The sequence below is a fragment of the Myotis myotis genome, unplaced genomic scaffold, assembly GCF_014108235.1.
Source record: "Myotis myotis isolate mMyoMyo1 unplaced genomic scaffold, mMyoMyo1.p scaffold_m19_p_11, whole genome shotgun sequence".
NCBI classification, from domain to species: domain Eukaryota; kingdom Metazoa; phylum Chordata; class Mammalia; order Chiroptera; family Vespertilionidae; genus Myotis; species Myotis myotis.
The window spans coordinates 78,426,212-78,440,726 of record NW_023416315.1 but is presented as its reverse complement, the minus strand read 5'-3'; the positions used below and the strand labels follow the sequence as shown (position 1 = coordinate 78,440,726).

The following is a 14,515-nucleotide window of genomic DNA, read 5'->3' as shown; positions in this document are numbered from 1 at the left end:
CGCTATTCTTTTTTTCTCATTTATTTTCATCAGTGACCATCTCCTTCATCAGCAAGAGTTTTCTTGCAAAAAGATATTGACAAGTGGACAAGACCAAAATCAAGATTCCTTATCAGTGCCTCTGCTGGGATCTGTGCAGAACCCTTGGACCACAGTGTCCTTGGCAACCAAGGGAATGCCAAGTCTCAGCAATTGGCACTGGCGTTCCTCTTCGTGTTCCCAGAGGTTTCTGGGCAGGGCTTGTGGGCCTCTTGTTCCAATATGTACTCAGCTATTGCAGTTATTTTTCCCTGTTACATGTCTCGTTAGTGATGGGAAGGCATCAAAGACCTGGGAATCACTGTCTGAGAAGGCACTGGGTGGAGGATACTGTAGGAAAGAGATCTGGAATTACCCAGCAGTATTGAGTTTGTATATGAAGGTGGAGATGCTGAGACAGAAGTGTGGGTGAACAGGTGAGCCATGCTAACCTGGCTCATTTTATCTGGGTCAGAGAGTGAACTCCCCCAGGTCTGCACGGAACTCTTTTCCTCACCTTGTATCACCAATACTTAGTCCACAAAGACCTGTTTGCCCTTTCTTTTGAGATTGAAATAAAAATTTCCAAATCTTCTATTTTTAAAAATTTACCCCTGAGTTGAAAAGCATACTCTCACCCTATGAGTGTGTCAGCCAGTGAGAAAACTCCTCTTTGGGAATACATTTTCCACAGGGCCTCAGTGGCTCCTAGAGACTCAAGTCTCTGGTTGAAGTTTTCTTGGACTTGTAGAAGACTCTGCATTCACACTGTGAAGGGATCTGAATGGAGATGGAGGGGGATGCATCCCTTCTTGGGACAGATGGACAGTTCAGTGTCTTGTCTTCTTGTGGGTACTCACCCCAATGTGTGTGTGCACTTGGGTGCGTGGTTTTTGCAGAAGGGGTTAAGAATGACAGAGCAGTGTCTTTGTTCAATGGCCATATAAGCAGATGAACAAACATCTATAAATATTGATTTTCGTTAACACAAGTGAATGTCCAAGGCTTTATTCATGCAATTCAGATTCAATTGAAATAAATGGGTCTGGACTGAGGCTTTGTGTTGGTTCTGGCCCTTGGTCCTCTGAGGAGACCAGGGATGATTCCAGGACCTGGGACAGCAGCCTGAGGTCAGTGGAAAACAGGCAAGAGCAATACTTGTTGGGCTCCAGTAAGAAGAGCTCAGGGAGGGCCAGGTCCTAGGGGCAGGTTTGAGGGGAGATGGGAGCGGGCAGGATTTTTGTCTTTGGGTTGATAGATTACTGCCAGTGAGGGACACAAGGAAAGCCTGCGGGCCCTGGACGCACAGACACCAGGGAAGAGTGTGATTGTCAGGTGATGGTTCCAAGTCCTACTTATATCCACTCTGTCACTCAGGACGGACCTCGTCCACGGCCTGAGACCAGCGTCTGGAGAGCACTACACAAAGCAGGAACAGGACGCCCAGAAGCATGGCTGTGCGCAACTTTGAAGCCTTCACCCACCCACACAGCCGGCCCAGCAGCCCGCGCCCTTGTCGCCTCTGCACGGGGCTTGCCAGCCTCTCTGCCACCCTTCTCAGCTTCTCCTCGGGGCTGGAGAAGGCCAGCTCCTGCAACAGGCGATACACATCGTTGGAGTAGGGAACACCCGCGTGGTCCCGCACCAGGCGCTCTACCAGCACTAGCAGCTCCTGCACCTGGTCCTCCAGTTCCCCACCCATTGCCCGGTTGTCGAAGGCGCACACGCGGCCCCCGCACTGGGCCACCAGAGCCCGCAGGGCACGGTTGTCCGTGTCGCGTACGTACTCCTGCAGGGAGCCGCCGGCCAGGTCCTCCTTGCGCGTAAACAGCAAGATGGTGCGCTTCACCACGTTGTCTCCAAAAAGGTCCTTGAGCGCACTCACGGCCTGCTGGTCCTGCGCAGTGAAGCGGCCCAGCTGAGTCACTAGGAGCAGCGCGTGAGGCCCAGGAGCCGACAGCAGGTAGCAGCGGGCTCGCTCCTGGCACCCCGGGTCTGTCTTGGGGACTAGGGAGCTAAAAAGGTCTGGGGTGTCCATGACTTCCACGTGCCACCTGTCCCACTTGAAGCTCCCCACCTCGCAGGTTCTGGTCACCGAAGTGGCTGCGAGTCTGGAGAGGAACCGCCTGTGGCCCAGGATGCTGTTCCCGGTGGCGCTCTTCCCAGCCCCTGTCTTCCCCACCAGGATGAGCCTCAGCCCGGGCTCCTGCAGGGCCTGTGTGGTGTCTTTGGAACCTGGAGGACAAGTCATCTGTGAGCTTCCAAACCTTAAATGCAATGTATCCTGGTTGTCTGGACCTGGAAGCCCTTGGAACAACAGTGTCTTAACTCTGCTTTTCCAACCAAAGCTTTACTGATCTCAGGAGGATCTTCACCATCTATCCCTGTGACCCTGGCTTCACCATGTGCACCTGTAGATGCTCAACACTTGGAGGGCATTTCTCTAGGGGATCCCCTTCATCATTCCAGACACGACCTCACCTTCATTATCCCTGGTGGTCCACACTCTGCAGAGCTGTCTTTATTTGAGGCTTCAGTGGCCTCTGCTATACTTCTCCCAGATTCCAGCCCAGGAAGATGATCAGGAAGGGGCAGTAGCTTGGGGGTGAAGGGCTATCTGGAGTCCCAAACAGTCTGGGTTTGACTCATAGACCCGCCATTGGCCAACTGTGCCACCTTGGAAGGTACTTAATCTAAGTAATAAACCTTTGCTTAAAAACGGGAATAACAGTAACAAATTTCTTCTGGGGTGTTGAGAGGATTGGATGAGATCACCTCCTTCCTTCTTCCTTCTGCCTGCTAATCCTGCTGCCTGCTAATGAGACACCTGTTTAACCCTCCATCCTGGTTCTCTAACATTCTACCTGGTGAGTCACATTCCATTTATTGCATGATCTGGTACCCTCTACAGCCTCTTCTGTGGAGATCAGAGTAGGTTTATTATACTCATTTTATAGTTGGGAAATGAAGGCGTAGTCAAGTTCATATCTCTGAAATGGGCAGGGGCAAAGACCAAGCTAAAATGCCTATCTCAGGGCTCTTGCTTTTTCACTCCAGACACCTCAGAGAGCCTTTTGGGGTTGTCTGTTCAGTTCTGAGTTCACCCATTCCCCTCATTACCCAGAACTCACACCTGGGGGCAAGTATGCAGTGCATTTATTCTTACCATAGGCACTTTCTTCATCTCTTGCCATCTTCCGTCCTCCCATGCTTACCTGAAAGAGTCCCAAACACAATTTGTTCATTCATTCATTCATTCATTCATTCATTCCTCAAATAGGTATAACAAACTACATTATATCAGGCCAAATCCAAAGAGGTAGTGACATCACAGTGAAAAAATTGTGGTTCCTGTTTCCCCTGAATGTCAGAATAGAGCAGTGATGGCGAACCTATGACATGCATGTCAGAGGTGACATGTGAACTCATTTTTTTGGTTGATTTTTCTTTGTTAAATGGCATTTAAATATATAAAATAAATATCAAAAATATAAGTCTTTGTTTTACTATGGTTGCAAATATCAAAAAGTTTCTATATGTGACACAGCACCAGTGTTAAGTTAGGGTTTTTCAAAATGCTGACACGCTGAGCTCAAAAGGTGCGCCATCACTGGAATAGAGGGAAGGACTTTGGAAGGGCCTGGGCTGGGTTTGGACGGATACTGTGAGAGCGTTGGTGACCTTGGTTTTGCCTTTTCAAGGACGTCAAATGCAAAGGGCAGAGGGGAGATTGTAACATTCTATGTCAGTGAGAAAATTTTAGATATTAAATTTTCCCAGGTAATTCTATGTTAGTGATCAAAGCTGTAGATACTATGTCTTTTCAGGAGATTCAGCAGCCTAGGGAGACTTTGGAAAACCATGAGAAGTGGAAAATTTGGCAAGGACAAGGGAAACACTTAGGTAGTTGGCCTGGGAGACAGACAAGAAGATAATTGGAATTTTTGTTTTGGAAATTGGAGAAGAAACCTATGTTCCAGGTGATCTGCAGCCTCTGACTCTGCTCTCAGGAGTCAAATCACTGTCCTGTCTCAATGTGTTTAAATATGTTCGGTGTCCTGGAAAGATTGGGACACGCCCCCACATCAATTCCTGATATCCTGCCCCCAAGCTGAGACTTCTACAAGTAAAGTGGTTCTAGCCAATCAGTCAGTATTTAATACAATCAAACACTCTGTGCTCACTGAGTCCCTGTGCACAGTGCAGTCTGTCCTCAGGCTGCCTCTCCAGCCTCAGGACAATGAAGGCCCTCAATTACATGCTCCCCAGAACAGAATATGGCCTTTCCCAGCTGCCTTGTGCTCTCAGGCCTGTGATTGTTCAGCCTCTCCGACACTTTGTCTGAGTCCTTTCTGTACTTTTCCTTCCATTTAAAATTCCACCTCTTCATGTTGTCCACCTGGTTACCACAAGTTATTGTGTTCTCTCCAGTTGGCACTGCACAAGGAGAAGCAAAGGAAAAGGCAGGCTGAATACCTTGTCTCTTGCCAAAAGACAGATGATGGGCTGTCCTGGTCCTCAATTCAAAGGTGTTCATGTATCTGCAGGAACTCCCCTCACGCCCAAAGACTTAAGTAATGTTCATTCCCATGGAAATCAACACAATCCCATGACTAAAACCAGAGCAGAAATAGAGATAAAGCTACAGAGGCCGTGAAAAGACAAGACATTTAGCTAATGTAAGGAATTCTGGCTATAGGAGATGAGAAGGTACAAGGAACTCACAATATTATGGGATTCCAGGAAAAAGAAATAGAGAAACTAAGACAGTTAAGTTAAAACAAGGCCAAACAGTGTGGGCAATTTACATCCAGCTAGAGGCCCAGTGCACGAATCTTGTGCACTGGGGAGGGGTCCCTAAGCCCAACCTGCACCCTCTCACAGTCTGTGACCCCTCAGGGAATGTCCACCTGCCAGCTTATGCCCAATACCCCCAGGGGCATCGGGCCTAAGCCAGCAGTCAGACATCCCTCTCGCAGTCCGGGGCTCTCACAGTCCTGGACCCATCGCTCCTTACCGCCCACCTGCAGCAGAGGAGGGAGAGGCTCCCATCACTGCCACTGTGCTCACCTGACTTCTGGCTGAGCAGCACTCCCTCTGTAGGAGCACACTGACCACAGTGAGTGTCTGCCCCTGGTGGTCAGTGCACATCATAGCAACTGGTTGGTCCACCATTTGGTCAATTTGCATATTATGCTTTTATTATATAGGATATGTCTTGTTTTCTTCTCCATTAAGCTACCCTATGTCTTTTTATTGGAGCATTTAATCCATTTACATTTAATGTTATTATTGGCCAGAGGCCCAGTACACAAAAATTTGTGCACTGGGGGGGGCGGGGGAGGGCAGGTGCCTCAGCCCGGCTGGTGCCCTCTCACTGTCTGGGACCCCTCAGAGGATGACCACCTGCTGGCTTAGGCCCGCTCCCCAGGGGATTCGGCCTAAGATGGCAATCAGACATCCCTCTGGCAGCCCGGCCGACCTTGGGGGATGTCCACTTGCCAGCGGGGAGCAGGCCTAAACTGCAGTCAGACATCCTTAGCACTGCTGAGGAGGCAGGAGAGGCTCCCACCACCACCACTGTACTGGCAGCCATCAGCCTGGCTTGTGGCTGAGCAGAGCTCCTCCCATGTGAGAGCGCCCTGACCACCAGAGGGCAGCTCCTGCATTGAGCATCTGCCCCCTGATGGTCAGTGTGTGTCATAGTAACCAGTCATTCCCAGTCCTTCTGCTGTTAGTGTCAGTTTGCATATTACCTGTTTACTATATAGGATAGAGGCCTGATGCATGGGTGGGGGCTGGGTGCTTTGCCCTGAAGGGTGTCCCGGATCAGGGTGGGGGTCCTGCTTGGGTGCCTGGCCAGCCTGGGAAAGGGGCTGATGGCTGTTTTCAGCTGGTCACACCCCCTTCAAGATGAGGGTCCGCACTGGGGTGCCTGGCCAGCCTGGATGACGAGCTGATGGCTGTTTGCAGCTGGTCACACACCCTTCAGGGTGGGGGTCCCCACTGGGGTGCCTGGCCAGTCTGGGTGAGGGGGTGAGGGCTGTTTTTAGGCTGGTGGGTGACTGAAGCTCCCAGCCTCTCCTTTTTTTTTTTTTTATTCTGGGATTTATTTACCTTCTATAGCTGTCACTGGAGCTGAGAGCCGGCTCCAGCTCTGAGGCTGTTGCTGGCTGAAAGCAGGTATCTGGATTTGTTTAGATTCTATAATTGAAACTCTGCTGCCATCACTGGAGCTCTAAGCTCTGAGCCCACTGGCGGCTGAAAGCAGGTACCTGGGGTTTGTTTAGGTTCTATAATTGCAACCTTGTTACATCCAGAGCTCAGAGCTGGGCTGTGGCAGGTGGGGAACCTTGGCTTCCTCCATCACTGGAGCAAGCAAGCCTCATGTTTGCTTCAGCTGCCTGGCTGCCGCCCGCCATCTTGGCTGGCAGTTAATTTGCATATCTCACTGATTAGCCAATGGGAAGGGTAGCGAAGTTATGGTTAATTACCATGTTTCCCTATTATTAGATAGGATAGGCACTTGTTTGTTGCCATTTTTATTCTTTATGCCTATGTTCCTTTTTCCCTTTCTATTTCTTTTTTTTACAACAGTCCTTTTAGCATTTCTTGCATTGCTGGTTTGATGATAATAAACTCCACTGGCATTTTTTAGTCTGCAAAACTCCTAATTTCAACTTAAATTTTGAATGATAACCTTGCTGGATAGAGTAGTCTTGGATTCAGTCCCTTTCTTTTTATTATTTTGTATACTTCATGACACTCCCTTCTGGCCTGAAGTGTTTCTATTGAGAAATAAGCTGATAGTCTAATGGGAGTTCCCTTTTAGGTAACTTTCTGTCTCTCTCTTGCAGAGGCCTGGTGCATGAAAATTCATGCACTGGAGGGGGTGTCACCCAGTCTGCCCTGCTCTCTCTCACAGTCCAGGAGCCCTCAGGGATGGGAGGTGATCGGGCGATCAGGGGAAGGTGACACCCCATCACATCTCTGCTGCTGCCATTGCCAGCAGCATAAGCCTTGGCCAGCCCTGGTTACCTGAGCCTCAGGCGGCCCTGGGTGGCTGGTCAGCTGCCATCTGAGGCTTTCCTGCACCTCAGGTGTTGGCTGGGCAGCCATCATCCTAGGCTTGCCTGTGCCTTGGGCCCCTGGGTGGCTGGGCAGCTGTCATCCGAGGCTTGCCTGTGCCTCGGGCCCGCCCTGGGTGTGTGGGGGGCAGAGGGGACTGGGGGACTCCTGAGGCAGGTGTGTGGCAAGGCCGGGCCCACCTGGAGGCAGGCCCAACCTTGCCATGCTCCTGCTGCCCTGGCGGGACTGAGGGGACTGGGTGCCGCCATCTTGTGGCTGTGGGCATCACCATCTTTGAGGGCAGGACAGTCAATTAGCATATTCCCTCATTATTGGCTGTGGGCACTGCCATATTTGAGGGCAGGGCAGTCAATTAGCATATTCCCTCCTTATTGGTTGTGGGCACCACCATCTTTGAGATGGTGTGAGGGTCAATTAGCATATTTCCTCTTTATTAGATAATATATATATTACAAGAGACCTACCTCAGAACAAATGACTCACACAGACTGAAAATGAAGGAATGGAAAAAAATTTTCCAGGCCAATGGAAAAAAATATAAATTTGGGGTAGCAATACTCATATCAGACAAAAGAGACTTCAAAGTGAAGGCCATAACAAGAGCTAGGGAAGGCCACTTCATAATACTAAAGGGCTATATACAACAAGAGGATATAACTCTGATAAATATGTATGAACCCAATATAGGAGCACCTAAATATATAATTAAACTTCTGGAGGACTTAAAAGGAGAGATTGACAGCAATACAATCATAGTAGGGGACTTTATTACTCCAAACACTTTATTGATCTTTTAGTAAAAAAATCAACAAGGAAACAGCAAACCTAAATGACACACTAGTTCAGTTGGAATTAATTGACTTTTCAGAACATTTCACCAAAGCTACAGAATATACATTCCTCTTAAGTGCACATGGGACATTTTCAATGATAGGCCACATGTTTGGACACAAGCTAAATTTCTACAAATTCAAGATTAAAATCATGTCAAGCATATTCTCAGATCACAATGTCATAAAATTAGAAATCAGCTATAATAAAAACACTAAAAAGCATTCAAACACATGGAGTCTAAATAGCATGCTGTTAAAAAATGAATAGGTTACCAAAGAGATCATCAAGTAGAAATAAAAGAAGAAATAAAAGACATCCTGGAAACAAATAAAAATGAACATACAGCAACCCCAAATGTATAGGACTCAGCAAAAGCAGTCCTGAGAGGAAAGTTCATAGCACTACAGGCCTCCTCAAAAAATAAGAAAAACTTCTAATAAGCTATCTAACCCAACAACAAATAATTAGAAAGAGAACAACAAGAAAAACCCAGAGTAAGTAGAAGGAAGAAAATAATAAAGATCAGAGCAGAAATAAATGACATAGAGACCAAAAAACCAAACCAAAACAAAACAAAATAATACAAAAGATCAATAAAACCAAGAGCTAGTTTTCTGAAAGAATAAACAAGATTGATCAAGTTCTTGCCAGACTCACTATGAAACAAAAAGAGAGGACTCAAACAAAATCAGAAATGAAAGAGGCAAAGAAACAACTGACACCACAGAAATACAAAGGATCATAAAAAAAAATTACTATGAATGACTGGGAAACCTGGATGAAAGGAGCATATTCTTAGAAAAGGACAATATTCCAAAAAATCAATCAGGAAGAATCAGAAAACCTGAATAGTGTGATAACTACTGATGAAATTGAATCTAATAATTTTTAAAAAAACACCTTCCAGTAAACAAAAGCCCTGGTCCAGACTGGACTTCACAGGGGAGTTTTACCAAACATTCAAAGGAGAAATAATACCTATCCTCCTCAAATTATTCCCCAAAATTCAAGAGACAGGAGCACTTCCAAGCTCTTTCTATGAGACAGTATTATCCTAATTCCAAAACCAGACAAAGACATTACAAAGAAAGAGAATTATAGGATATAGAATTATATCCCTGATGAACAAAGATGCTACAATCCTCAACTAAATAATATCAAATCAGATCCAGCAACACATTAAAAAGATTTATTCCAGGATGTAAGGCTAGTACAGTATTCACAAATCAATAACTGTGATACATCACATAAACAGATTACAAGACAAAAAGCATACGATCATATCAATTGATGCAGAAATAGCATTTGACAAAATTCAACACTTTTTAAAATAAAAACTCTCAGCAAAATGGGAATAGAGGGATCATACCTTAACATAATAAAAACCAGATATCACAAACCTGCAGCCAACATCATACGCAATGGGAAAAAATGAAATAAAAATAAAAAAGGAACAAGACAGGGGTGCTCACTTTCACTACTCTTCTTCAACATAGTACCAGAAGTCTTAGCTATAGTGATCAAACAAGAACAAGTTAGAGACATCCAAATTGGAATGGAAAAAGTCAAACTATCATTATTTGCAAATGACATGATATTGTACATAGAAAACCCTAAAGACTCCATAAACAAACTAGTAGATTTAATAAATAAATTCAGCAACATAGCAAGCATACAAAATTAATGCAGAAATTGATGCCATTTTTATACAACAATATGGAACTCTCAGAAAGAGAAACTAAAAAAGCAATCCCTTTTACCATTGCAAGAAAAAATTTAAGATACTTAGGAAAAATTTAACCAAGTTGGTAAAAGACCTATACTCAGAAAATTATAGGACATTGAAAAAGAGATAGAGGAAGATATAAACAAGTCGAAGAATATACCATGCTCATGGATTGGTAGAATCAACATAATTAAAATGTCTATACTATCCAAAGCAATTTATAGATTCAATGCAATCCCTATTAAAATACAAATGACACATTTTACAGATCTAGAATGAATACCCATAGAATTTACCATTATATGAAAATAAAAACACACCCCTGAATAGCGCAGCCATCTTGAGAAAGAACAACAAAGTTGGAGGAGTCACAATACCAGATATCAAGTTATACTACAAAGCCACTGTGCTCACGACAGCCTGGATCTGGCACAAGAACAGACATATAGACCAATGGAACAGAACAGAGATCCCAGAAATTGGCCCAAGCCACTATGCTCAATTAATATTTGAAAAAGGAGGCAAGAGCATACAATGGAGTAAAGATAGTCTCTTCAGTAAGTGCTATTGGGGAAAATGGACTGATACATGCAAAAAATGAAACTAGACCACCAATTTACACCATACTCAAGAATAAACTCAAAATGAATAAAAGACTTAAATGTAAGAGGTGAAACCATAAAAACCTCAGAAGAAACCATAAGCAGCAATCTCAGATATCTATGATAGCAATTTGTTTACCAATACATCTCTTAGGACAATGGAAACTAAGAAGAAAATAAACAAATGGACTATGTCAAAATAAAAAGTTTCTGTACAGCAAAAGAAGCCATCAACAAAATGACAAGAGAGCCCAGTTCACGGGGAACAGATTTTTTCAATAACACATTTGATAAGGGGTTAATCTTCAAAATATATAAGAATCTCATACAACTTAACAAAAGGAAGACAAAGAATCCAATTGAAAAATGGGCAAAGAACCTAAACAGACACATCTCTACATATAGCCAAGAGATATATGAAAAAATGCTCAAAGTCACTAATCATCCAAGAGAAGCAAATCAATATGACAATTAGCTATCACCTCACACATGTCAGAATGGTTATCATCAACAAATCAACAAATGGCAAGTGCTGGCAAGGATGTGGAGAAAAGGGAATCCTTGTCCACTTCTAGTGGGAATGCAGACTGGTGCAGCCACTGTGGCAAACAGTATGGCGTTTCCTCAAAATATTAAAAATTGAACTCCCATTTGACCCAGTGATCTCATTTCTAGGAATATATCCTAAGAAACCAGAAACACCAATCAGAAAGAGTATATGCACCCCTATGTTCATAGCAGTTTAATTTACAATAGCTAAGATCTGGAAATAGCCCAACTACCCATCAGAAGATGAGTGGATAAAAAAACTGTGGTACATTTACTAGTACACAATATATTACTCTGCAGTTATAAAATAGAAAGAACTCTTACCTGTTGCAACAGCATGGATGGACCTGGAAAGTATTATGCTAAGGGAAATAAGCCAGTCAGAGAAAGATAAGTATCACTTGGTCTCACTCATATGTGGAATCTAATGATTAGAATATTTCCAGATACATAGAAAGGTGGAACAGACTGTTGAACCTCAGAGGGAAGGTGGGGGAGGGTGGAGGGGTGGGAAGAGATCAACCAAACAACTTGTATGCATATACGCATACCCTATGGACACAGACAACAGGGTGGTGAAGGCCTGAGGTGGAGTGCAGGGGTGGGCTAGAAGAGGACATTGGGGGAGTAAAGAGGACATATGTAATACTTCTAACAATAAAGATAAAAATAAAAGAAAAAGAAAGAAAGAAATCTCTTTGTCTTGTCGGATATGCAGGTGGGGAGTCTTTGCTGTCTTCTAAAGCATGTTTTGGCTCCTGCAGGAGAGTGAGCAGATCCCTTTCTTCCTTATTAGGGGAGTAGGTTGGGAGGGGGCTTAGTCTGAGCAAGAGAGTGGGCATCTAGGCTGGAGGAGATGCTTGCCACTGCTCCTCAAGCTGCTGAGTGTGAAACTCAGGCATCCTTACACACCAGGAGTGTGGAGTTACTCTTTCTACTAGTAGATCCCACTGCCCTTCCTGGTACCTACTAGAACGGAGGTGCTCACTCAGCGAGCTTCTTGGAGGCCCTGAATTCTTCCAGTTCCTCACAGCTCCTATTCCCTGGCCCACTCCCTTCCCCTGTTGGCGCTCACCTTTCCTGTAGAATCAGTGACAGGCTCTGAGATTGGCACAGAAGGCCCTGACCTACTGCTGTCCTCCAGTTGTGAGTGCAGCAGGCTCTTCCTCCCAGCACATGGGGAAGTGTCCTGCCTCTCAGACCTCAGAGGCAGGAAGCCCAGGGAGGGGGGCCCAAGGGTGACAACTTAAAGAGACAGGAACATTCACCAGTGAGGCAGTGGGATGGGAAATTTCCAAGGGGAAACCCAGCTTTGGACTGCAGTGATGTTCTCAGAAGGTCCCTGTGACACCAGCACTTGTCCCCTCAGGGGCTATAACCTCAGAGGAGAAGAGCATTTTAGGTTTCTGAGGCCTGTTTTCACTTCTAGCCTTGATCACTAATCTTAACCGCTTTTGCCTTTTAGGTCTTTTCCTATAAAATGGACTCTTGGGAGCCTCTTTCCCTGGGACAGTGCCACGAAGGTGGTCCTGGTGCCAGGAATCATCTGCGAAGTCTCCTGGTTCTCAAAGGAAAGGAAGGCCTTTTCACTATTAAAAATGGGAGAACAGGGAGAGGATGAACACTTTCTTTCAGGGGCTTACTCTAGCCATCTCTGTAGTTCTCTCCCACCAGAGGGTCATGAAAAGGTGAGGAAAATAGCCAGTCACTGTGTGGAGGGAGGAAGTGGGGCTATAACAGGATTATGCTGATAAGGGGCATGACCTGGTTAGGTCATTAACAAGGATGTGGCCATGCCTCACTCACTCACACTCTCTTAGTTGACTTTTCCCATATATAGTGATGGGTTTCACTTAGTGTGAAGCTAAGGGGCTGGGGTTTAATTTCCCCCATTCGTGCCAGCTTCTTATCTCTAGTGAAGAATACAACTCCCACTAACTCCAACTAGTTTTCCCCCAGCTTTCTTGAGATATAATTGACAGGTAACATTGTGTAACTTTAAAGTATGTGACATGTTGATTTGACATATTTATATATTAGAAAAAATAATCACCACCTTAGCATTTGCTAACACCTGCATCAGGTCCCATATTTACGATATGTTTTTTGTGGTGAGAACATTTAAGATCTATTCTCTTAGCAACTTTCAAGTATATCATACAGGATTATTAACTACTAGAGGCCTCATGCACAAAATTCGTGCAAGAGTAGGCCTGCCTTCCCCAGCTACCAGTACTGGGTTCCTTCTGGCACCCAGGACCCGGTTTCCCTCCAGCCAATGGCAGGCACCCAGGACCTGGACTTCCCTACAGCCCTGGCATCATCAGGAAGGACCTCTGGAATGATGTCCAATCTAATATTATACTTTTATTATTATAGATTATTATAGACTAGAGGCCTGGTGCATTAAATTTGTGTACTGGGGGAAGGTGTCCCTCAGCCCAGCCTGAACCCTCTCCAATCTGGGACCCTTTGGGGGATGTCTGACTGCTGGTTTAGGCCAGCAGTCAGACATCTCTCTCACAATCTGGGACTGCTGGCTCCCAACTGCTCAGCTGCCTCTTGCCTGATTGCCCCTAACTGCTTCTTCCTGTCATCCTGATCACCCCCTAACCACTCCTCTGTCAGCCTGATCAATGCTGCTCCCCTGCCACCCTGATCACCCCCAACTGACCTCCCCTGCTGGCCAGATTGCCCCCAACTGCCCTCCCCTTCTGGCCCGGTCGCCCCTAACTGTCCTCCCCTGCTGGCCATCTTGTGGCTGTGGGAGTCGCCATCTTTGAGGGCAGGGCAGTCAATTAGCATATTCCCTCCTTATTGGCTGTGGGTGCCACCATTTTTGTAATGGCATGAGGGTCAATTACCATATTCCCTCTTTATTAGATAGAATAATCACTATGCTGTGTATTTGATCTCCAGAACCTATGCATCTCTAACTGGAATTTTGTACTGTTTAACTAACATCTCCCCATTTCCCCCATCCACTAGCCCCTGGTAATCAGGGTGTGATTCCCAGTCAGGGCACATGCCTGGATTGTGGGCTCGATCCCCAGTAGGGGGTGTGCAGGAGGCAGCCAATTGATGATTCTCTCTCATCATTGATGTTTCTCCCTATCTCTCTTTCTCTCTCTCTTTCATTCTCTCCCTTCCTCACTGAAATCAATAAAGATATACTTTAAAAAAGTGATATCATATAGTACTAGTAGCCCGGTGCATGTCATTTGTGCACATTAAAAGGGAATTAATTGCCCTAACCTGTTTGGCTCAGTGGATAGAGCATCAGCCTTCGAATTCAAGGGTCCTGGGTTCAATTCCGGCTAAGGGCATGTACCTTGGTTGCGGGCACATCCCCAGTGGGGAGTGTGCAGGAGGCAGCTGATCAATGTTTCTCTCTCATGGATGTTTCTAACTCTCTATTCCTCTCCCTTCCTCTCTGTAAAAAATCAATAAAATATTAATCTTTTTAAAAAGGGAATTAATTAGTGGAAATATTTTAATATTGCTATTTGCCCTTTCTCCATAATAGAAGTGTGATAGACGAAAGGAAATTAGTAAAATATATATGAAAATAATATATAAGTTTATTAATAAATAAACAGTAACAAAAGGATATAACAACAGAGGCATGGTATAAAAACGACAAAAACATGATATGAAAACAACAAAAACATGATATGAAAACAAAAACATGATATAA

The 14,515-nt window shown here is 45.1% G+C and overlaps 1 protein-coding gene across 2 annotated transcripts; it reads right to left on the bottom strand.

The window, feature by feature from the left end:
- Positions 1 to 1,010: 1,010 nt before the first annotated feature.
- Positions 1,011 to 12,172, bottom strand: LOC118666515 (GTPase IMAP family member 1-like). Of its 2 annotated transcripts, XM_036328960.1 has the most exons (4): positions 11,894 to 12,006; positions 11,143 to 11,180; positions 3,185 to 3,233; positions 1,011 to 2,253 (listed from the first exon to the last, which is right to left on the bottom strand). In XM_036328960.1, the coding sequence occupies exons 2-4, from the start codon at positions 11,155 to 11,157 to the stop codon at positions 1,388 to 1,390; spliced, it is 930 nt and encodes a 309-aa protein (XP_036184853.1). In that variant the 5' UTR covers positions 11,158 to 11,180; positions 11,894 to 12,006; the 3' UTR covers positions 1,011 to 1,387. The 2 variants fall into 2 exon arrangements, 1 of the variants encoding a protein (XP_036184853.1); XR_004970982.1 differs by lacking the exons at positions 1,011 to 2,253; positions 11,143 to 11,180 and having other exon boundaries at positions 2,499 to 3,233; positions 11,894 to 12,172.
- Positions 12,173 to 14,515: the final 2,343 nt, after the last annotated feature.

Excerpts from the sequence above, each read along its gene's own strand:
- LOC118666515 (XM_036328960.1), bottom strand. Across the intron at positions 2,254-3,184 it reads AGATGAAGAAAGTGCCTATG|GTTCCAAAGACACCACACAG; the intron begins GTAAGAATAAAT and ends CTTGTCCTCCAG.